The 24,233-nt window shown below is 37.4% G+C and overlaps 1 protein-coding gene across 1 annotated transcript; it reads left to right on the plus strand.

Moving 5' to 3' along the window:
• Positions 1-214: 214 nt before the first annotated feature.
• LOC121443709 (protein Jade-3-like) lies at positions 215-11,360 on the plus strand (the record flags this gene model as incomplete). Its single annotated transcript, XM_041645515.1, has 5 exons — positions 215-405; positions 5,431-5,642; positions 8,053-8,220; positions 10,709-10,760; positions 11,332-11,360. Coding segments are annotated over 4 exons (622 nt in total), but the record flags the coding sequence as incomplete, so codon positions are not given.
• Positions 11,361-24,233: the final 12,873 nt, after the last annotated feature.

Consider the following 24,233-nt stretch of genomic DNA (forward strand, 5'->3'; position numbering starts at 1 on the left):
AATGAAGCATATCATTATCAGTCAATAAGTTCACAGCAGATGATGAAACTGAATTTTCAGAATCATTTGATTCTAGAAAGGGATCTGCCATATCTCCCAGAAGGAATAGCAAGACATGTGCCCTTGTGTAGCCAGAGTCATTTGGCTTATCCTGTCAGTACCTGAAATCTGTCATTTGTTGATAGTTGCCGATGTCTTTCTATTGCTTTTCTAGGATTATATCTGAAAGGGTAAAGGAAGTTCTCTTTGTCCGGCCGCGGAAATATATCCGTTGCTCTAGCCCAGAGTCTGCAGAGCCTGGCTATATCAATACCCTAGAGCTGGCAGCATCTACATGCCGATATGACCTAGATGACATGGACACCTTCTGGCTTCAAGAACTCAATGAAGACCTTGGAGAAATGGGTAAGCTGTTTTCTTAAAAGTAAATTGTGCTTTGACTTTCACCAGTGATTTTTTTTTAAATTGGTAGAACTCTGTAAAACTTTTTTCATCTGCTTTCCTTTCTTACCTACCCTTTCACTTATTTTTATTTTTGAAGAAATGAGCTATTTATTCAAATGTATAAAGTATAGCAGTATTTTATCAGTATTAATTTTAATCAGTATTAAGATAGAGTAATAAAATTTAAGTGATCCTTCATTTATTCAGTATAATAGCATAGATACAGATAGCACATAAGTTTCATGAAGTTGCTTCATAATGCTAAATGTTAGTGTAGTGATGGTTGATTGAACTTCTAGTTAGAAAGGATACTGAGACCTGTTTGTGGATCAGTCCTGAAAATCACTCTTAATAATGGACAAGTCCATAGAGGTGTGTCTCTCAGGTGTTAGAAAAAAAGGTTTATCAGTATTTAACAGTACCCACTATCCTACTACAAGTGACAGGTTACTATGACCATTGCCCTTTAATATAAGGCTTATAATTTTGTTGCCCAGAATGGTAGGCCTATGGAAAAATATCTCCAAAGTAGTTCTTAGCTACCTTCAGTTTGTTCTCTATGTTAAAGCTAGTATATGAATACATGTGGAAAAAGTTAAAATTATATTAAATCCTCTTTGGCATGGCGATGGAAGCTATTCTGCCAACAACTACTTCTTAATTTTTGTTTTATAATCTTAGTATGTTTTGTTTCTTCTTTATTTGTTCTCTAGGAGGAATAAGGGTGTGGCCAATTTAGAGTGTAAATCATAGAGAATGGAATAAAAGAAGGACAAAGACATAATCAAGTACCACAGTGTGTGGTTTTGCATGCAAATGGAATTCATGATAACACAACCATCACAGTGCTTCTTTTGATAAGAAACTGCCCTATAAGTTCAATGTTTTACAACTAATTCTCTTTGGATGAGGATTACATTTTTTTATAATGGAAAAGTTTGATTTGCAGAAAAAATGGACATTCAGTGCAGAAAATACAAATGTATACCTAAAGTATATTCTGTGTCCTAATATTAACATATTTCTTTGCCATGATGCATTTGTCAGGATGAAGAAACCATCACCATTAACTAATGTTCCAGAATTTTGGGCTTTTTATTTTTTCTCTACTAATCTTTTTCTTGTCTAGGATCCCATCCTATCCAGGACAATACATTTCATTTAATCTTAGAAGAGATGTTTTGTGTGTATAGGGGTGAGGCTTCATGGGCTTTTTCCCCTGTCTACTTTAGCATGTCTATTTGTGTCATCCTTGTTCAGATCATGTATAGGTATTCATGTTGGTGAGATTTTGTGTGTGTAGCTTCTGACATCACTAGGAGACACAATCTCACAGCAAACTCCCTGGTCTGGTCTTCTTGCTTTTACAATCATACTGCTCCCTCATCTGAAATGTTCCCTTAGCTTGAGCAGACATGTTTTGTAGATATATCAAATGAGACTTGGCTCTACAACTCTACATTTTGATTGGTTGTGGTTTTCTGTGGTGGTCTATATTTGTTTCAAAGACAAGTTTCCTTGATGAGGGGTGAAGACTACACTTATCTGTGGATATAAGGACAAATGTTTAGAATGTAGTTAGGGATTATATGGGCTTAATAAAGTAGTGATTTTAATAAAGTAGTGATTTTTAGGTTCTCCTTCAATATCCATGACTTTGCTTGCATTGAGTAATTAGCTAGGTTTCCAGTACGGTTTCCCTCTGTTAAGTGGGTTGTTTTTTTTTATTTGACCAATGAAAGTAAGTTAAGTGGGTTTTAAGTTCAATTAGAGAGCTATTGGTTAACCAGCAAGGTGTGAATACCACTATTGCATTCTTAGTGTTCTTGTGCAGTACTCAACCCTACACAAAGAACTACGGGCAATCAATGAATGTTTGAGAGCAAGAGAAACAGAGATCACAGTGACTAGTTATCCAGTACCAAATGCTTAACTCTGAAAACATACATACATGTAGCATTATACAGATTGACCAGGTTATATTTAGGAACCTATATTTATAGACATATATTCATGGAGCAATAAAGAAGCCATGTGTTTAAAGGAAAATGAGAAAGGTATATGAAAAGGTTTGGAGAGAGAAATGATGTGAATATATTATAATCTCAACAAAATAAAAAATAGGTTTTTGATTGAACTTTAGTTTTTAAATATTTTAGATGTATTTATTTTATTTATATGAGAGTTTTGCCTATATGTGTGTACATGCACTACATACATGCCTGGTATCTGTAAAGGCCAGAAGTCGGCATCAAATCCCTTGAAACTGTGTTGAGGGAGCTGTGGGTTGCATTCCGCCACCCAGCTCCCGCCACCGGCTAGCTTTACCCGAAATAACAACACACAAACTGTATTCATTTAAACACTGCTTGGCCCACTAGCTCTAGCCTCTTACGGGCTAATTCTCACATTTTGCCTAACCCATTTTTAGTAATCTGTGTAGCACCAGTCTTACCAGGAAAGATTCAGCATGTCTGACCTGGCGGCTTGCTTCATCGCATCTGCCCTGGCGATGAGCTGCATGGTGTCTGTCTGAGGCGTCTTACCTCACTTCCTCTTCCTCCCAGCACTCTGTTCTGTTTACTCCACCCACCTATGTTCTAACCTATGAGGGCCAAGCAGTTTCTTTATTATAATTAACCAATGACCTTCCTCCGTCAAAACTGGAGTTACAGATGGTTGCAATTCACCATGTAGGTACTGGTACTTGAGCCTAAGTCCTCTAGAAGAACAAGTGATCCAGAGTTGTTGAGGAGGATTGCCTTGTGTTGGATTTTTCCTTAGGAAGAATGATGTTATAGTCACACATTTTAGAGCTTAAAATAAACTTTTAAAAATATTAAATTAAGCATTTTTGCTCAAGTTAAAGAATTTAAAATGTGTATGCTGGTTATATACTGGGTACAATACTAACCAATGAGCAAACATCCCATCCTCACAAGTTAATGAATTTAGTATTATCATTTTATAGATAAGAACAGTAAGATAACAAAGTTTGCATAGCTAATATGAGATAAAGTTGGAATTTGAATCCAAGTTTTTATAACTAGACTCTATAACTCTGCTTTTTAAAATTAGCTTATAAAGTAGCAAGTTTATTAAATTTTCATACATACTAAAATTTAGTTTATCCAGTCTTCAGTCCCTCATCTCCCCACTTCCCATCCCTGCTTAAACCCTTATATTTGGTATTCCCCCTTGTGTTTTCAAATCTATTACCTTTCCCACCCATCTTTGTTAATTGTGGCCTCTTTTTTTCTCCTGTCATAGGTCCCTTTCTATTTTCCTGAACTCTACATAATCATTCCTACACAAATATAAATATATTAAAAATTAGACTATAGGTTCCACATAGGAGTGAAAACATGGTGCTTATCTTTCTGAGACCATGTTACCACACACAATATATTTTCCAGTTATTTCCGCTTTCTTGTGAACTTCATTTTTTCTTTATGAATTGATAAAATTATACTATATTTGCATTATTCATTTATCAGTTGAGCATTTGTTTGGGCTGATTCCATTTTCTTGCTATTGTCAATAGAGCAACAGTAAAAAACATGGATATGCAAATATCTGTGTGATGGGATATAGAATTCTTTGAGTATATATCCAGACTAGACACTATATGCTTTGTTCCTGCATATCTATATGTGTATTTGATATATACATATGTGTATGTAAGTATATGTATATGTATATGGTATGTCTAGGCTGAAAATAAGCCAGAGAAAATCTTTGCTTTGTAAGTAGATAAAATTTTAAAAGGTAATTCATACATATTTTAAAATTCTTTAGATGTCTTACATTAAAAATATTGTTGGATAAATTTATCTTGAATCATTTTGAAAATTATTCCTTAGTTTCTAAAAGTAACTAAATAATGTTCCAAAAATCATTGGTCCTCTTAAGAAGAAAAATACTTAGTTTTTACCAATATCAGCCCTATGAATCTTTCAGTTGGGTTAAATATGGAGGGTGAGGAGAAAAATAAAAGTATAAAAAGAAAAACAAATCAGAAAGAAAAGGGGTAATTTCAGAATTACATTTAAATCTTTGTGAATGTTGAGAGGTTTCTATTATTGCTTGTTATTGAAAAATGGTATTTGATTTTTTTAAATCAGTTTTGAAAAACAGTATTTCATATACATATCCATATATACATATTACCTAGGATTTTCTTTTATGGGTTAATACATTATCAAATGAAAACTTCTTGTTATGACCACTAAGTATTTTTAGTGAAGCTAAGTTACTAATACATTATTTGTGCTCAAACAAGTAAAAGATTTAAATGCTACGAATTAAAGTGTTCAAAGTTACACCTTTGGTTCAAGTCTTATTAGTAGGAATAAGAGAAAATTAATTAAGGTTTTAGCAGGAGATTGACTAGGATTTATTTTTATTTTTTTCGAGACAGGGTTTCTCTGTAGCTTTGGAGCCTGTCCTGGAACTCCCTTTGTATACCAGGCTGGTCTCGAACTCACAGAGATCCGCCTGTCTCCGCCTCCCGAGTGCTGGGATTACAGGCGTGGGCCACCACCGCCCGGCTAGGATTTATTTTTTAATTTTATATTTATTTATGTATATGTGTGTTGAGGAGAATTTTTGAGAATTGATTCTTTGTTGCCACCATGAGGTTTCCAGGAATTAAAATCAAGTCATCAGACTTAGCAGCAAGTGTCTTTACCCACTGAGTCATCTCACTAGCCCCCTGACTAGGATTTAGTAAAAAAAAAAAATGTAAGCATCTGTAAATTTTTAAGAAAATGTGCTGTGATGTATTTCTTCATTAATGTATTAAACACTAATTTTATTTTACTCAATGTTAGAATTTCTCTAGTAAAAAAAATCCTTGAAATCTGGTTGCTTTAGATCAGGAAAAAAAAAAAGATGGCTTTGTCCCTTAGCATCCTGCCTACCCCTGCAGTTGATGATTTGGGAATGACAGCTGACAGAAGAGTTATTGGTTTTATTTTTGTGCAGGTTATGGGCCAATTGATGAGACGCTTATGGAAAAAACAATAGAAGTTCTAGAACGCCACTGCCATCAAAATATGAACCATGCTATTGAGACAGAAGAAGGGCTAGGAATAGAATATGATGAAGATGTGATCTGTGACGTGTGCCGGTCTCCAGACAGTGAAGAAGGGAATGATATGGTATTCTGTGATAAGTGTAACGTCTGTGTGCATCAGGTTAGTGGAAATGGAGACTGCCCCCTCATACAAGGTCAACATATTAGTGTTAAAGTCAAAAGACAACTTTTGGGATTTGGTTCTTCTAGTATTGGAGTTCAGAAGTTTAAACTAAAATCATCAGGCTTAGTCCAAGTGTCCTTAATCTGATATCTCATTGTTCCAATGGTCAGCATTTTTGAAGCTCAGTGATTATTATTTCTAACACTCATATCTGAACAATGTCTTATATTTAAAGGTGAAAATCAAAATTAGGCTTTGCTGTTCTTCAGTACTTCTAGAAACATTGCTTGTGGTCCCTAAGCTGCTTTACCTACTAATATTCCCCCAAGAGGCTAAACCTAGGCCTTTATTGTGTCATTTCATGTCTAGACCATTGAGATTTTTCTCATTTGATTCACTCAGGAAGTCCCTATGCTTCTTGCATCATCTACATTGGAGATTTTTCTCATCTTAGTATTACAAACAATGTAAGGAAAGGTTAAATGACTTTACACAAGTTAGTTGACACTTGTTCTGTCACACTGTCATATTAATAATGTTAGCTTTAATGATATCAGCACTTGTTTCAACTCTTACCCATATCCTATGCTCTGTTCTGTGGTAAAACAAAGTCACTTGAGGTACAGTGATGAATATTGCTAACACTATCCTGTCTTCATTTTACAGCCATGTCTGAATTTAAAAATATCTTCTGAGAGAGAGCTACAGGTGGTTGGTTCAGTTGGTGAAGTACTTGATGCCAAAGCATGAGAACCTGAGTTTCCAAAACACACATAAAGAACTAAGTTACAGGGGCACACATGGAGAGGCAGCGTTAGGATCCCTGGTACTTGCTGCCCAGCCAATCTAGCTGAATCAAATTCTTAAGAGACCCTGGTTCAAGAAACAATATGGAGGGCAATTGAGGAAGACATTCAGCTTAACCTATGACACACACACACAAGAGGATACCCATACACAGTCTTGTCTTCCTACACACATACAAGCACACACACTTACTCAATCACACACACACAAGGATACCCATACACAGTCTTGTCTCCTACCTTAGGTTATCAAAGTGTACATATCTTCCAAGATGTAGTTCAATTCAATTCTTGACTTCTACCTAACTAAATTTTTAATCTTCTGAACATATTGTATATTTTATTCGTATTATTAGTTTATGTAACAAATACTGTAAATGCACTAAGCACCATCTATGAGCCAGGACCATGCTGCATTATGGTGACACAGTGATGAAGAACTTTATACTTTCTGCCCCTTCCCCCAAGAAAACCACAGTATAATGATTAAAAAGAAACTACCAGTTTACCAGAGTGCCAGGTGATTTTTGTTTCGGTTTTTTGGTTTTTGTTTTTCAAGACAGGGTTTCTCTGTAGCTTTGAAGGCTGTCCTGGAACTCACTCTGTAGACCAGGCTGGCCACAGATTCACAGAAATCTGCCTGTCTCTGCCTCCTGAGAGCTGGGAGTAAAGGCATGTGCCACCACCACCTCTCCACCAGCTGATTTTATAGATTATAAATGCATGTGGAAATGGCATGGAAGAGATAAAAATTAAAAAACAACTTCCAACAAGTGGCACTCATGCTGAATGTCAAAATGTATGTCAAACCACAGAGGTCTTTTCAGTCAGAAGAGAATATGTTCATGGCAAGTAGTCAAAGTGGGCAAAATATTTTGGAAGCATTTTTTTTTCAGAAATACATTAGAGCAATTAAGAGGGGAACTGGACAGAATTGAAGATGGGGGATCTAGAATAATTTCAAGTATCTTCCACCTCCCTGAGTTTATTATTTTCTAATATCATTACATAAAGAATTAAAAAAGCTCTCAGAGCTCATTATGGATTATTGTGATTCAATTCACAAGTCTCCTGGTTCAACCTAAACAAATAATTTCTACAATTTGCTGAATGTTTTTCATGTACCAGGTCGTATTAGACTCTTTATAAACATTAGCTGATTTGTATTCATATAGTTCACTATTTTCTATCACCTTTTTTCTTGATCACAATAGTACATGACATGTTGAAGTTACTCCAGTACTGATTTGATGACCTGTTACAATATATAAACATTGGAGACAATTTGGAAAACAGGAAAAAGAATCCATTTTTTTAAAAATAAAAATGTCTGTAACCCAACTCTCTGTTAATAATTCGCTAACTTTGGGATGAATCTCCACCTTGTCTTTTTCTATCTAGATAGGCATGCTAATCTTAGTTCAAATGCTGCTACATTCGTTTTTAGTGTTTAAAAATTGCTAAATCCTAGATAAGAACTTCTTCAGCTAGATTTGTCTTTATCCCCAAAACAGAGAATATTTTCTTAACTATGTCAAAATTGTTGTTAGTGCTAATACAGATACACTGACCATTCTTCCCTCTCTTCCTCATGCCTACAGGCTTGCTATGGCATCCTTAAGATTCCAGAAGGCAGCTGGCTGTGTCGTTCCTGTGTCCTGGGCATTTATCCACAGTGTGTTTTGTGTCCTAAGAAAGGTGGAGCTATGAAGACCACCAGGACAGGGACTAAATGGGCCCATGTCAGTTGTGCCCTGTGGATACCAGAAGTAAGAAACCATCTGAATCTGGGACCATTTACTCCAGGGTGTCCTACTTCCCATGATGTTTAGACAGACAGATACTTGTCATGGAAATGCTTCCTGCTCACCTATATTTCTGAGATTTCTGTGCCACCTCAGGTCTTCTTGGACACAAGTGTGCATTTTAGCCCAAACTTATGTATTTGTGAATGGTACTTTCAGTGGTGTTTGATAAATTTGTTTGAGAGAAGAGGCATAAAAGACCAGAGTGTGGGAGATGGAGATGGCATAGCTCTTAGGAGCTCACAGTGCTCTTATAGAGGATCTGAGTTCAGTTCCAATACCATGTCAGGCAGCTCACAACTGACTGCCTTTAATTCTGCTTCCCAGGGAATTGATGACCTCTGGTCTCCAGAAGTACCTCTACACATATACACATATAGTAATATTTTTATAAACAAATATTTTAAAACTATTTACTATATTTAAAATAAACACACTACTTTTTTAAAAAAAAAGACAAAGTGTGAGAAACATTTTAAAAGTAAACTTTACCTTACTTTAAAATACCTGTAGCCACAGCCAGGCGGTGGTGGTGCACGCCTTTAATCCCAGCACTCAGGAGGCAGAGGCAGGTGGATCTCTGTGAGTTTGAGGCCAGCCTGGTCTACAGAGTGAGTTCCAGGACAGGAACCAAAGCTACAGAGAAACCCTGTCTCAAAAAAAAAAAAAACACCTGTAGCCACAAATTAGTCTAAAACATGAAATACCACAGAACTATACTAATAGCATCCTGGAAGGCTCCCTTATATCCCCTCCTTTCCTTATTTCCTGGGAATAATAACCATTTTGATTTTGATCAGCTATAGATAAGTTTTATATATTTTTGAGCTTCATGTAAAAGGAATTCATACAGTAAGTATTATTTTATGTCTGGCTAGCACTCCATGTTGTAATATGTATCAGTAGTTCACCAATTTACATTGCTTAGTAGTTTGCCATTTTATGGATATACTGTTTATTCATCCTGCTATTGTTCATTAACTTAATTAAAACATGGCTTCTAAACTAAGCATAGTAGTACATTCCTGTAATCCCTATACTTGGGAGATTAAGATCTAGAAACCAGCTTGGAACTGTCTAGTGAGCTAAAAGCCAACCTACATACTTAGACCCTGTAAACCTACAAACAAAACCCACAGATTTGGGCTAGGGTGTAGCTAGTGGTAGAGTATTTGCCTAATATGAACAAAGCAGCTCTCCATTACCAAAAAATTAAATTTAAAAAGGTTGAAGCCAGCCCTGGTACATATGCCTGTAAACCTACATCTTTGGTTGGAAAGGCAGGATAGTCAAAAGTTCAAAGCCTGGGCTGCATAGTAAACTCAAGAGTAGCCTAAGCTATAGTGAGACCTTGTCTCAGAGAAAAAAACAAGAGCTAGGGAATATAGCTCAGAGGTAGAGCACTTGCTTAGCATGTGCAATGGCCTGGACTTGATCCCTAGTACCACACACATAAAAGTAAAACAAATCATCTATAATCCTAACACTCAGAAGGCTGAAATAAGAAGGTCATGAGTTAAGGACCACCCTGAGTTACATAGATGCTATCTCAAAAATAAAAATACTAAAACTTTTAGCCAGGCAGTGGTGGCTTACACCTTTAATCCCAGTACTTGGGAGGCAGAGGCAGGTGGATCTCTGTGAGTTCAAGGCCAGCCTGGTCTACAGAGTGAGTGCCAGGACAACCAGAATTGTTACACAGAGAAACCCTGTTTTGAAAGAAAAAAAAAACTTTCAAAAAACTTCTCTTAGGGCTTCTAATTCTTGATTTCTAGATTTTGAATTATTAAAGATCTCTCTTTCCTGATCTGGATATAACTTGTACTAGATGAATCATCTTAGTTTGATAGTTATTCACTGTTTAAAACCTGTTTCTTTCTGGTGCTGGAGAGATGGTCCAGGGATTAAGAGCATTGGCTACTTTTCCAGACCAAAATCCCAGCACCCATATAGTGGCTTAAAACCATTTGTAACTCCATTCCCAGAGAATTCAATACTTTTTTTTCAGACCTTTGTAGACAGTCCATGCATATGGTGTACAGACATGCATATAGGCTAAACACTCATACACAGAAAATAAAACAAAAAATAATAATTTTAAATATTTATTTCTTGGGTCTGGAAAAATGGCTCAGTGATTAGGAGCACTAGCTGTGGCTGTAGAAGACCCAGGTTCAAGTCCCAGCACGCATATGGCAGCTCACAACTATCTGTAACTCCAGTTGCAGGGGATCCATGGCACCAGGCATACGTGTGGTGCACATATATATGCATGCAGGCAAAATATGCATACAAATAGAATAAATATTTAGAAAACAGTTTCTTTTAAAAGGCATGTATAAAGTTATAAAAGAGAAACAAGAACACATTTTTAGCAGTAATTAGATTGACCCTTTGTTTCCAGATGGAAAAGAATTTTTTCATCTTTTTTAAAGTATACCTTTCCTTTCAGCATCCCCAAAGACTTAATTTCACTTTGAAGCTACTTTGGCTGAGAGAGTAGGGTAAGCTAATAATAGTTACATAGTTTTAAAGATTGGGGTTTAGAAGTGATATCATCCTCATTCTTTCTAATTACATGCTGCAGTCTCTTCATTACATAAATTTGCTGCTACTTTCCAACAATATTATCCTGCTTTGTGAACCAAATATAAAGATCTGTCACCGCCTGTCTTTATATTTAGTTGATTAAATGAAATAGCAAGGCATGTGGTACCATCTCTAACATAAAACAGATACTAGAATTTCTAAACTTTCTTTCCTTTCCTTAGTAGCTTTCTTTGGTTCCTAAGTAAAGATGGATATATCTTGATTCTTTAAGGTAACCATGACTACCTAGTCTACCCTCGTGCACTCACATCACATATATGAATTGTTTACATTGCTAGAAGTAACTGAAGGACTGAGCAATGAAAAGAGATCTGTTTTGTTTATTCTTAGTTTCATACTAACCTTGGAAGATACGGCTTACCTCATTGTTTTAATGTTCTCAGCTTCATATAACATCATTTATAGTTTGTGAAAAGTACTTCTGAGATGCCTTGGTGCTTCTGCCTTATGATACTTTATTTGTAGGTCAGCATCGCTTGTCCTGAGAGAATGGAACCCATCACAAAAATCTCCCATATTCCACCTAGCCGGTGGGCCTTAGTTTGCAGCCTGTGCAAGTTGAAGACAGGGGCTTGTATTCAGGTAAGTGCCCTGAGAAGTAGTGGAATGAGCTAAAACCAAGAGTCTCCCCTCTCATGTGCAGGACGGTGTCATTCCACAGAGCATGTGTGGAAATCTTTTCAGATGTTGCTTCCAGGCTATTCAGCTTGGTTTTTGTTTTTTTTTTTTTTTGGGGGGGGGATTGGTTTTTCGAGACAGGGTTTCTCTGCAGCTTTGGAGCCTGTCCTGGAACTAGCTCTTGTAGGCCAGGCTGGCCTCAAACTCACAGAGATCTGCCTGCCTCTGCCTCCCGAGTGCTGGGGTTAAAGGCATGCACCACCACTGCCCGGCTCATGGTTTTTTTTAAAGATTTATTTTTATTTATGTGTATGTGTGTGGGTACCCCCAGAGGCTAGAAGAGGATGTTGGATCTCCTGGAACTGGATTTACAGGTTGTTGTGAACCATCCAGCATAGCTGGGAACTTGGATCCTCTGAAAAAACAATAAATGGTTTTACCACTAAGCCTATTCCTTTCAACATTCATATTGGTTGTGGGCATAGTGATATACACCTTAGGCCCAGCTACTCGGGAAATTGGGACAGACGAATCAGTTCAGTTCAGGAGTCCAAGGCCAACCTGAAAAAACATAGTGAGATCCTTTCTCAAAATAATACTCATAGTGGTATTTAACCTTTTAGTGTCAGAGCTCATGAATTAACTGAACTCTGAAGCTGAGTGATTTCATTCTTAGTAGGAATAAGCTATAACTCTAAAGCTATAAGCCTATAACTCTAAGCTATAAGTCCATGTTCAGTAAATTCATTAATTGTCAATTTAAGATCCAGAATGATTGAATAGATGGCTCTATAAACATTTGAGTATGGAAAGGTATATTTGAATAGATAGTCTGGTGACTAGTTTTGAAAATCATTCTCATAGGCTTCTATGTTGCACATGGCAGTACAAGTAATGTTTTCTAAAATATCTGAGGTACAGTATCACTTCACTTTCTGTTCCAAACATACTAAGGTGGTACTGCTTGTAAGTGGGAAGGAAGGACTGACCTTCCATTCCATAGTCTTACTGTATGTAAGCTGCAGACGGTTGAAATTAGATTTTCCTGTACACCTTCAGAGAAAGGAGTCTCTGTAATGTCATAACTTAAGACAATGACACTAGGTGTTCACTGCTGATTAGCATATCAGGTTGCAGACTTGTTATCTAACAAATATGAGCACTTGTCATGTTTTTTAAAAATTTCTTTTGGCTGATTTTATTTATCTTAGCTATAACATTTTAGTATTTATAAAGGAAAAGTGTCCCCCTAATATTTATGGACTTTGCTGTCTAATATTATGTCAATTCAACACAAGCTAGGGTTATTTTGGAAATGACTCAATTGAGAAAATGCCCATAAATAGACAAGCCCGTGATGCATTTTCTTGATTGATGACTGATATGAGAGGTTCCAGCCCACCATGTGTGTGTGTGTGGGGGGGTGCCACTCCCAGTCTAGTCCTGGGTACTATAAGAAAGCAGTTTGAACAAGCCATAGGAGCAAGGCAGTAGACTCTTCCACGGCCTCTGCATCATTTCCCACCTTGCGTTTCTGTCCTGACTTCCTTGGATTATGCAAATTGTAAGATGAAATAAACCCTTTTCTCCCTAAGATACTTTTGATTATGGTGGATTTTTGTTTTTTTGTGAGGATGTTTGTTACTTTGTTTTCCCTGGTTTTGAGTTTTTTGAGACAGGCGCTCTCTGTGTAACAGCCCTTACTGTCCTGGAACTCGCTTTGTAGACCAATCTGGCCTCAAACTCACAGAGATCCACACATTTCTGCCTCCCAAGTGCTGGGATTAAGTTCATGGACCACTGTGCCAGGCCTGGTATTGGTGTTTTATCATAGCAGTAGAAACCCTGAGCCACTAACCTATCACATTGTCTGTTTGTTTAAGTTCTTTCCTGTTTGCTCTCCATATATGAGCCTCTTAAAGGCTAAGATGATACCATTCCACCATTAGTATTCATTTAGGGTTCATTAAATAAATGCATATGTTTCCTTGTATCGAATTAATTTATAATACATATATTCCATCAAAACAATATTTTCCATGTGCATTATTTAATAATTTTACAGTGGAGATTGACTTTGTATTCAAAAAATTACTTATTCTCCTCATTATGGCACCCACATTTCCCACTATTTTGCTGTTAAAGATTATTTTTATGCAATCAGTAATTAATAACATAGTGAGGAAAAAAAAACATTGGCCTTATCCTTTGCAGATCTGAGTTTGCATTGCAGCATTAGGCTACACATTCTGTGTTCTATTATATTGTTCATCTATGAGTTTTATCTTACCTAGTTTTGTTCTACGCTTTCCCCACACCTTGACATGGTTAGACATACAGTAAATACTAGATTAATGGGTGGCTAATAGATAAACAGATGAGTAGATGGAACATTCTAGAGGTTTTTTTGTCTGTAGACCAACGGTTTTTAATTTTATTTCTTAAAGTTCAGATTCTTGATTTTAGAGAACTCTGACTAAATTGAGGCTATTATGCATTTTTTTAGAAAAGATTACACTTTTTTTTTTTTTTTGGTTTTTCGAGACAGGGTTTCTCTGGCTTTGGAGCCTGTCCCGGAACTAGCTCTGTAGACCAGGCTGCTCTCGAACTAACAGAGATCCGCCTGCCTCTGCCTCCCGAGTGCTGGGATTAAAGGCGTGCGCCACCATCGCCCGGCAAGATTACACATTTTATTGATTTTTATTGAACTATACATTTTTCTCTGCTCCCCTTGCTTCCTCTCCCCTCCCCTTCAACCCTTTCCCAAGGTCCCAATGCTCCCAATTTACTCAGGAGATCTTGTCTTTTTCTACTTCCCGTATAGATTAAATCCATGTATGTCTCTCTTAGGGTCCTCTTTGTTGTCTAGTTTCTCTGGGATTGTGATTTGCAGGCTGGTTTGCTTTACTTTATGTTTAAAAACCATTTATGAGTGAGTACATATGATAATTGTTTTTCTGGGTCTAAGTTGCCTCACTCAATATGATGTTTCTAGCTCCATCCATTTGCCTGCAGATTTTTAAGATGTCATTATTTTTTTCTACTGTGCAGTACTCCATTGCTTTAAATGTACCACATTTTGCTTATCCATTCTTCAGTCGAGGGGCATTTAGTTTATTTTCAGGTTCTGGCTATGACAAACAATGCTGCTATGAACATAGTTGAGCACATGTTCTTGTGGCATGATTGAGCATCCTTTGGATATATACCCAAAAGTGATATTGCTGGGTCTTGAGGAAGGTTGTTTCCTAATTTTCTGAGAAATCGTCACACTGACATCCAAAGGGACTGTACCAGCTTGCATTCCCACCAGCAATGCAGGAGTGTTTCCCTTTCCCCACAACCTCTCCAGCATAAGTTGTCATAAGTGTTTTTGATCTTGGCCATTCTTACAGGTGTAAGATGGAATCTCAGAGTTGTTTTGATTTGCATTTCTCTGATGGCTAAGGATGTTGAACATTTCTTAAGTGTCTTTCAGTCATTTTAGATTCCTTTGTTGAAAGTTATCTGTTTAGGTCTGTGTCCCATTTTTTTATAGGATTATTTGTTATTTTGATGACCAATTTCTTGACTTATGTGCATATTTTGGAGATCAGTCTTCTGTGTGATGTGAGGTTGGTGAAGATCTTTTCCCATTCTGTAGGCTGCCATTTTGTCTTGCTGACTGCATCTTTTGCTTTACAGAAGTTTTTCAGTTTCAGGAGGTCCCATTTATTGTTTCTCTTGGTGTCTATGCTGCTATTATGCATTTTTTTCTTTATTTTTTTGTTTATTTTTTTTAGTTGTTGAAAAATAAAATTTCTGCCTTCTCCCCATTTCCCTCCCCCTCCTCCCACACATTGCCCCCTCCCCCTCTCCCCCCCACTCCATTCCCCCTTCCTCTCGAGAATGAAGAGCAGTCCAGATTCTCTGCCCTGTGGGAAGTCCAAGGTCCTCCCACTTCTATTTTTGTGTGGTGCTGGAGATTAATCTCAAGATCTCAAGTATGCTGAGCAAATGCTTTACCACTGAACTGCATCCTTATAACAAACTTTAGTATAAGGAAATTTAATATGCTCAACAACTGTATATGCCTAATTGTATACTAGGGTTTACTTTGGGTCTACAACTGTGGAGTTTATATTTTAGTTTGTAAAAGTAGACAGCAATAGATGTTAAATAAAATGTTAGAAGGTGATACCTGCTGTGGAAAAGACTGTGGAGGTCAGTAAGGAGTTTGGAAGTGTGATGCAGGGAGTGTGAGTTACAAGTTTAAGCTGAGGGTTAGGGTAGGACTAACTATGGAGGTAACATTTGAACAAAGACTTCAGTGCAAGACAAAAAAACTATGTAGATGTTTAGGATGAAAGTGTTCCAGGCAGAGGAAACAGCCATGAGATAGGAGTGTGCCTGGCCTATTTGATAAAAAAGAAAGAATCCAGCAAGATGAATATGGAATGTTTGGGAAAGAAGATCAAAGAAATTATATGGGTCTTTAATGGTTAGAGGAAGGACTGTTAAATTTTTTCTGTAAATAGCAAGATAGTAAATATGTTAGACTTTGTAGACCATGTAGTTTCTTGTCACAGCCACTCAACTTTGCAATGTGGCCATAGACAGTGTTTAAATAAGAGCCTTTTTGAGCATGAAGGCTTCTGATAATCCTTTAGCAGACACTAGTCTGGATTTTGCCCAGCTTTCTAGACATACTTGCTCTAATTGCCAGATTTCCCAAATTTCTCTATTCTATATCTTATTTTGGAGTTCCTATTCTATCTAGATCCTGAGGCTTGACCTAGTCTATGAACTGAGACTGTGTCTAGAAAAAAAAATGGCTTTGAAGCTGGGTATGATAGCATGCACCTATAAGCCCTAACATTTGGAAGGCTGGGGCAGTAGTACCACCAGTTGTGGGCCAGCCTAGGCCATATAGTTAGACCCTGTCTGAAAACACAAGGTGGGAAAAAAAAGATGGAGGAAAGTGGAAAGAGGGGAGAGGAGAGAAGAGGAGGGATATACTCTTTGGCGCCAGCCTCCCAGGATTTGAAACCTGGTCTTCTTGCTGGTTATGTAAGCTTAGAAAAGTTACCTAACATCTCTGGGCTTCAGTTTCCACAACTATAATTGGAGACAATAATAGTAATTACTTAAGATGGCAGAGAACATAGCATAGTACCTAACAGATAAATATACATGTTAATGGGACAGCTAGTAATTGTATATGCCCATATTATTATTCCCTAGAGTAAATCTGATTATCTGATAAAAATCTCTAACATGTATTTGGCTAGCCAAACTAAATAGAATCATCCAACATTTGTGGTTTGGATTGATGGTAGAGAGATAAGGGCCTGTTTGAAGTCACTTACAAGTATACAAAATTTAAATTGGTAAACTAGCACGAGTTTACTGTTAGGCCAATATGAGTTCAATTGTGATGGAAATTAACTTCTAAAAGATAAAATCTTCAAGTGGAGAACTAGTAAATAAGAAAGTACATTTTTTTCCAGTGACTATTAAAAGTGACACAATAAGGAAAATGAAATACTAAGATTAAAAGGAAGGTGGAGGAGATAGCTCAGTGGTTAAGTACTTGCTGCACAAGCATGAGAACCTGAATTTGAATCCCCAGCACCTATTTAAAACTAAATGTTTGGCATCATACATCTGTAATCCCAGCTCTGGGAGTAATGTGCAGAAGCAGGCAGATCCTGGAATCGCTTAACTGGCTAGCCAGTAAGCTGAAATGGTGAGCTCCACGTTCAGAAGCAGACTTTGTTTCAAATATAAAGTGGAGAGCAACTAAGGACATCAACCTCTAGTCTCCACACATAAAAGAGCACTCCTCCACCCACCTAGGGAAGCATGTCATTGGTTTTTTTGGTTTTTTTTTTCATATATTTCACAATTCATTAATGGAAGTTGTTCTTGTTCTAAGACTGTTATAATCTCTGCCTTTGGGAGCTCAAAACATTTTAAGGGGAGATAAATGTAAACATGGGCTAGTCATGATGTGATACATGCCTGTAAAGCCAACACTTGGGAGGTAGAAGACTTCAAAGCCAACTTTGGCTATATAGTCAAGCCATCCAATTTTAAAACCAAAAAAAATGGGAAAAGTTAGGTAACACTTCAGTGACATCTCTTCTCAGATTGTAGGGCTGAGAGATAAGAGCTGGTCGTTACCGTAGATGTTAGAGTATAAGAGTAGACCATTTATGGCATCGTTTCTGTAAACTGTTGTGAGTTATTTGTATGCTATGTGAAAATGTGTTGCTGTGATTGGTATAATAAAAAACTGAATGGCCAATAGCTAGGCAGGAAGAAAATGCTGTAACAGCAACATATCTATTAATTAATTTTATGTGTTCCTGTGACAAAATACCTGACAACAGCAACTTAAGGAAGGAAAGGTTTATTTGGGCTCACACTTTGAAGGTATAGTCCACCCTGGCAGGGAAAGCACAGTGTCAGAAGAATGAGTCAGCAAGTCATACTGTGTCTGTAGTCAGAAAATAGAAAGTGAGATGAATGTTCGACTCAATTTCTCCTTTGTAATTCACTAACCAATGATGATGGTTCCACCAACATTGTCAACCTTCCTTACTCAGCTAAATATTTCTAGAAATAGTGTCAAAGACACCACAGAGTGTTTTCATGATGATGCTAAACCCTGGCAGTTGACATTAGTGATTAATCATCATAACACCAAAACAAAGCAAGTATGAAACATAAAAGTCAAACGACTATACCACCAGTAGCTGTAGAAAAGAAAATAGGCTATAGAGACATATCAGTAGTTAGTAATATATAATGCTCTTCTAGAAGACCCAAGTTTGGTTCCCAGCGTGAATTGGGTTGCTTACAGCTGCTGCCTATAACTCCAGCTCCAAGACACTGCACTATTTTTTTTTCTTGTAAAGGAAAACATTTAATTGGGGCTGGTTTATAGTTCAGAGGTTTAGTCCATTATCATCAAGACACTGCACTATTATGCATATAACCACATAAAGGCATGCATATCTGCAGAGTTGAAATTAAAATTTAATCTTTGTAAAGAAAAGAAAGTGGCAAAAATGTGGAATAAACTATGGAGTTAAAAGTTAAGATGGAACCAGGTTGTGGTGGTGCACACCTTTAATCCCAGCACTAAAGAGGCAGAGGCAGGTGGATCTCTATGAGTTTCAGACCAACCTGGTCTACCATAGCAAGCGCTAAACCAGCCAGGTTTTACATAGTGAGACCGTGTCTCAAATAATTAGTAAAGGTGGTACACACCTGTAAGCCCAGCACATGGGACAGGGAGGCAGGAGGACTGGAAGTTCAAGGCTAAGCCTAAACTAAAAAATGAATAAAGGTAATAAATGAAATAAAGATGGTGTAGGAAAAAGGAAAAAAATAAACAAAAAATGAAGCTGAGGAAAAGAGTAAGCTGTTTTAAAATACAGATATAGAAGATGTAAATAAAGTCAGGTAAAAGTGAATAGATATAAATAAAATATGAATAAAACTATAAATAACAAAATTTTGAAAAACCTAAAACTATAGTAAAAAGATAAATAGGCTGAATTTTTTAAATATATAATTGACACAACATCCTTTCCCAGTCTTTTTGTTTGTTTGTTTGTTTTTTGAGACAGGGTTTCTCTGTGGCTTTGGAGCCTGTCCTGGAACTAGCTCTTGTAGACCAGGCTGGTCTCGAACTCACAGAGATCCGCCTGCCTCTGCCTCCCGAGTGCTGGGATTCAAGGCGTACGCCACCACCGCCTGGCTCCCAGTCTTTAAATACTAGAATGTACCAGGTCTGGGAGAGGGAGAGAACTGGATCTATCTTAATACCTCTCTTTTCCCACAGTACAAGTTGCTGCTACATGCTGCTGCTCCTATAGGGCTGGACCTACTCAGGATATGTTATCCGTTATGTTATTGCTCTAGAAGTTTCTCTGTTTAGCTACTAAAAGCCAGTGCTGGCCATAGGAGCCAAGCAGGTTGCCACTTACCGTCTCTAACTCCCTCCCTCCCTCCCTCCCTCCCTCCCTCCCTCCCTCCCTCTCTTCCTCCCTCTCCCCCCTCTAGTGGGGATATGGCAAGATTCACACCAAATCCTCATACTTGATTTAAGGCTTACATGGCCAGTTAATGCATAAGCTAAGGGGTATTCTGCAAATGCATCAAAGAATGGGGAGGCAAAAAAATGCCACGTTCTGCACTGGACAGAAAGAATCAAGGAAACCTAGTACTCTGCCTACCAGACCCTACCCAGGAATTAATAACCCCAAAGGAGGCTGCAGAAATAAATTGATAACCCAAGAGTAGGCCTACCTAATGACCAAGTACCAGTTATAAAGTATCAGCTCAAAGGCCACTCTGTGCTCTCAGTCTCCACGGTAACCTGAAGATAACTGGGTTTATGACTCATTAGAGTAGTCAGGGTCAGTGACCACCATGCCCTCCATTCCCTGCCTAAATACCACAGCTTGTCCAAGGAGGTGTATATCTTATGCTCCTCACTATATCACCCCCAAAACCATGCATTCCGTGTTTATTTCTCCACTCATAGCCTTGGAGGCCAGAGGTAATATTCCATTTGTCTGACACCTTGTTCTTGGGTCCTTCTGGAAGTCAGGTTGATATCATGTAACCCAAAGCCTCTACCATAGTCACACAGTTAGCATAAACTACATATTAGAACATTCCAAAGGCTTACTTGCTACTTCTCAGGTAATAGAGGCAAAGGGTCAAACCCTTCTTTGGGCAAGGTTAATCCTTTGCCACACGGTATTCAAAAGAAAGGAAAACATAAATAAAAACTTCTGCATAAATTTTCATAGCAACATTATTTTATAATAGCAATAAATAAATATTTGACTCCAAAAGTTGGCTGTGCTTTCTTCTTTTAGCCCCAAAGTGTACACAGACTTCCAATTATAAATACCACAGAATAACCTTTTCTAAAACTAGATGATCCTTGGGTTCTCATCAGCCCTCATTGTTCGCCATGCTCAGAGAGTCCAGTTTTATCCTATGCTTTTTCAGTCACAGTTCAGCTGGCCTTGGTGAGCTCCCAATAGATCAGCTCCACTGTCTCAGTGGGTGGGTGCTCCCCTCGTGGTCCCGACTTCTTTGCTCATGTTCTCCCTCCTTCTGCTCCTCATCGGGACCTTGGGAGCTCAGTCCAGTGCTCCAGTGTGGGTCTCTGTCTCTGTCTCCATCCATCACCAGATGAAGGTTCTTCTTACTTAGCTTCTTTGGGATCACCAAGTGTAGACTCCGTGACCCTTGTTTATGGCTAGAAACCAATTATGAGTGAGTACATCCCATATTCATCTTTTTGGGTCTGGGACACCTCACTCAGGATAGTGTTTTCTATTTCCATCCATTTGCATGCAAAATTTGAGAAGTCATTGTTTTTTAACGCAGCATAGTACTCTAATGGCACGGGGTTTTGAACCTACCTAATGTGCTGGCTTTGTGGGAGCCTAGCCAGTTTGGATGTTCACCTTCCTAGAAATGCACGGAGGGGGGAGGACCTAGGACTTACCACAGGGCAGGGAAATCTGACTGCTCTTTGGGCTGGAGAGGGAGGGGGAGAGGAGTGGGGGGAGGGGGAGAAGGGTGGGAGGAGGGGGAGGGAAATGGGAGGCTGGGAGGAGGAGGAAATTTGTAAAAAATATTAAAAATAAATAGAAAAAAAATAATAAAAGAAAAAAAACCATAACTGGAGATTACATTGAAGCTATGGCAATAGAAAACATCTAATATAATGAAAAACAACTTGAAGTAATTGTCCAACTCAAAATCCAGACATAACCTTCACTTTGTTCTACCATTCTCTGCATGTATTAAATAATTTCTCTCCTACCTAATTAACCACATCATCTTTAAGACACATCCTAGTTATATAGAGCCACCTGAAGCGTCTCAACTCCTCTCCTAATTGGTCTTCTATTGCTATCAGAAAAAAAAATAAAAATAAAACTAGATGATTTTACGGCAGAGTTTGCTAAGAGACATTCCTTATTATCATCCATGTATTTGTCTTTTTTGTGTAATTTCTCTCTCTACAGTCTATAAATTTATCCTGGAAGACATTTATTCGTTTTTAACATTTTATTGGTTGTTGCTAAAATATGCCTTTTACTATTTGGTTTATAAGTATCTGTATATAGATTTAAGCCAATTGATAATAAAAATACTCAGATAAAAAATGCATCTTGAGCTTAACATCATCCTCATTTTCATAAGGTTTGTCAAATATGTGGAAATTTTAAGGATACATATTTCTATGTAATATAACCAAATTTTCCAAAAGAACTATCCAAAGCTAAGAAGGGCTGTTTTGTGAGAATGTGCTTTTGTCAGTGAAAGAATCTAGTAGGTATCTAGATTACCACTTCATTGGAAATGGACATGTCTAAATCACATAATTTAGGATAAGTTTAATTAACAAGTAAGTGTAAAGGCTGGATTAGATGATATTAGAGTTATATCCCATTCCTGATTTTTTTTTATCCTTTGAAGTTGTTTAAAGATAAACCTCCTGCCAGGAGTGGTGCTACACACCTTGATCCTAGCACTCGGGAGGCAGAGGCAGACTATCTTTGTGAGTTCAAGTCCAGCCTGGTCTACATAGTGAGTTCCAGGATAGCCAGGGATACACAGAGAAAACCTGTCTTGAAAAATTCCTTTACTAGTTGACAGTATTGTCTTAGAAGAAGAGGATTGAGTATTCAAGAAAAATGAAATAATTATACAACAAATAATATGAGACAGTCTTCAGCAACTATCAGTGGGGTATTAAAAAACAGATCATCTCCCAGATCAAAGTTATAGAATGTAGAAATATAAACTGCACCAGATTAAAAAAAAATACATAAGTGATAATTAGGAATGTCTCTTAAGCAAACTGCTATAAAACCCATCTAGTTTTTAGAAAAGATCATTCTGGAACTGAAAAAATGGCTCAATAGTTAAAAGAGTTCGATATTCTTGCAAAGGACCCAAGTTCAATTCCCAACACCCACATAGACCTGCTCACAACTCTGTAACTCCAGTTCCAGGTGATCTGACACCTCTTCTGACTTCCATATACATAGTAAACATGCATACACATTCACATGAATATTTTTAAAGTCATGTGATATTATAATTAAAAGTTTGTACATTTTGGTGGTAAAGAGGAAAGCCAGCTATTAGAAAATAATGCTGCTGTTATTTTGTTTTCATTTTTATTGGGTATCTTGAACTATGAAAAGTCCTGCCATATTCTTTTTTCTTTCTTTTTTATTTTTACTTTTAAAAAATATTTACTCTTGCCAGGCATGGTGGCTCATACCTTTAATCTCAGCACTCAGGAGGTAGAGGCAGGTGGGTCTCTGTAAGTTTGAGGCCAACCTGGTCTACAAAGTGAGTTCCAAGACAACCAGGACTACACAGAGAAATTCTGTCTTGAAAAAGTATATAAGTAAATAAAATAAATAAATAATATTTGCTCTTAACTTTTCATTCAGAAAATTAAGGACATTTGATTTAATTCATAAAGGTTTTGACAGTATATGTGGTCTCATTCTATTTTCTTAGAAAAAAAATCTCATGTTAGCATATATGTGTACCAATGTATTTTAAGATCTCTTAAAAGGAAATCTGTAACAACTTTTTTTAGTTTTTTGATAAAGGGTTTCTTTGTAGCTTTGGAGCCTGTCCTGGAACTTGCTCTTGTAGACCAGACTGGCCTTGAACTCACGGAGATCTCTGTGAGTGCTAGGATTAAAGGCATGCACCACCACCCAACTCAAAAGCTATAACATTTTAATCATAACAAATGGTAATTTAGCTTAGGCACAGGAATTTATGGGCTAGATTCTTCCTGCTCTTTCTCCCTGTGAATAGTCAGTGTGTTTCCATGGTAATGTGAATGACAGAGTAGTACAAACTTATTTTAAAATGTCTGTGACAAAATCCTCCAGTAACTTACTACAGTGATGGAGTGTGTGTGTGTGTGTGTGTGTGTGTGTGTGTGTGTGTGTGTTGTCTAGTTTGGCTGAAATGCGGTTCTTGGAACTGAGGAGTTAAATTTTTCAATGTATGTCATTTTTTAAAATAACACGTATTTATTGAGGGAGCGCACACGTGGAGATTAGGGAATAACTTGCAAGAGTCAGCTCTCTCCTACCATGTAGGTCCTAGGGATCTAATTCATCATCAGTTTTGGTGGCAAAACCCCTTATCTGCTGAGCCATTGTTCCTCATAGTATGTAATTTTAATTAGCCTTTTTTGTAATTTTGGAGATGAAACCCAGGGCCTCACACATGCAACAGAAGGGTTCTAACATGGCTCAACATCTTGGCCCCATTTAAGTTAGTATAAATTTAAGTAGCCATTCATGACTGTGGTCTAATGCATAGTTCAGGTGTATTAGAACAATTTCAGGAAGTAAGGTTACTTAGATACTGGATTTATTGTGACCTTTTAGAGCCATGGCTGTCCTAGCAATAATATTAACTATGTCTTTTCTTTCATTTATTCTGAGCAACTGCTTTCTCAGTAGTTTATGGTATTGCCTGAATTCATGACATCCTGGTACATAGGTAGCTGATGTAGGTTCTGTCTTAAGCTTTATGTCCAGGAATTTTTCAGCTATTAGTAGGTAGTGTGTGAAAAGTATTACAATAAAAGCATATATAGGCAATGTGGAAGACGCAGAGAAGAAACCATATAAAACTTTACATAAATTAAGAGACTTCTCAAAAAAAGCAACTCAATACTTGCA

This window comes from Microtus oregoni, unplaced genomic scaffold (genome assembly GCF_018167655.1).
Source record: "Microtus oregoni isolate MIOR12 unplaced genomic scaffold, Mior012 000112F_005, whole genome shotgun sequence".
Lineage (NCBI taxonomy): Eukaryota > Metazoa > Chordata > Mammalia > Rodentia > Cricetidae > Microtus > Microtus oregoni.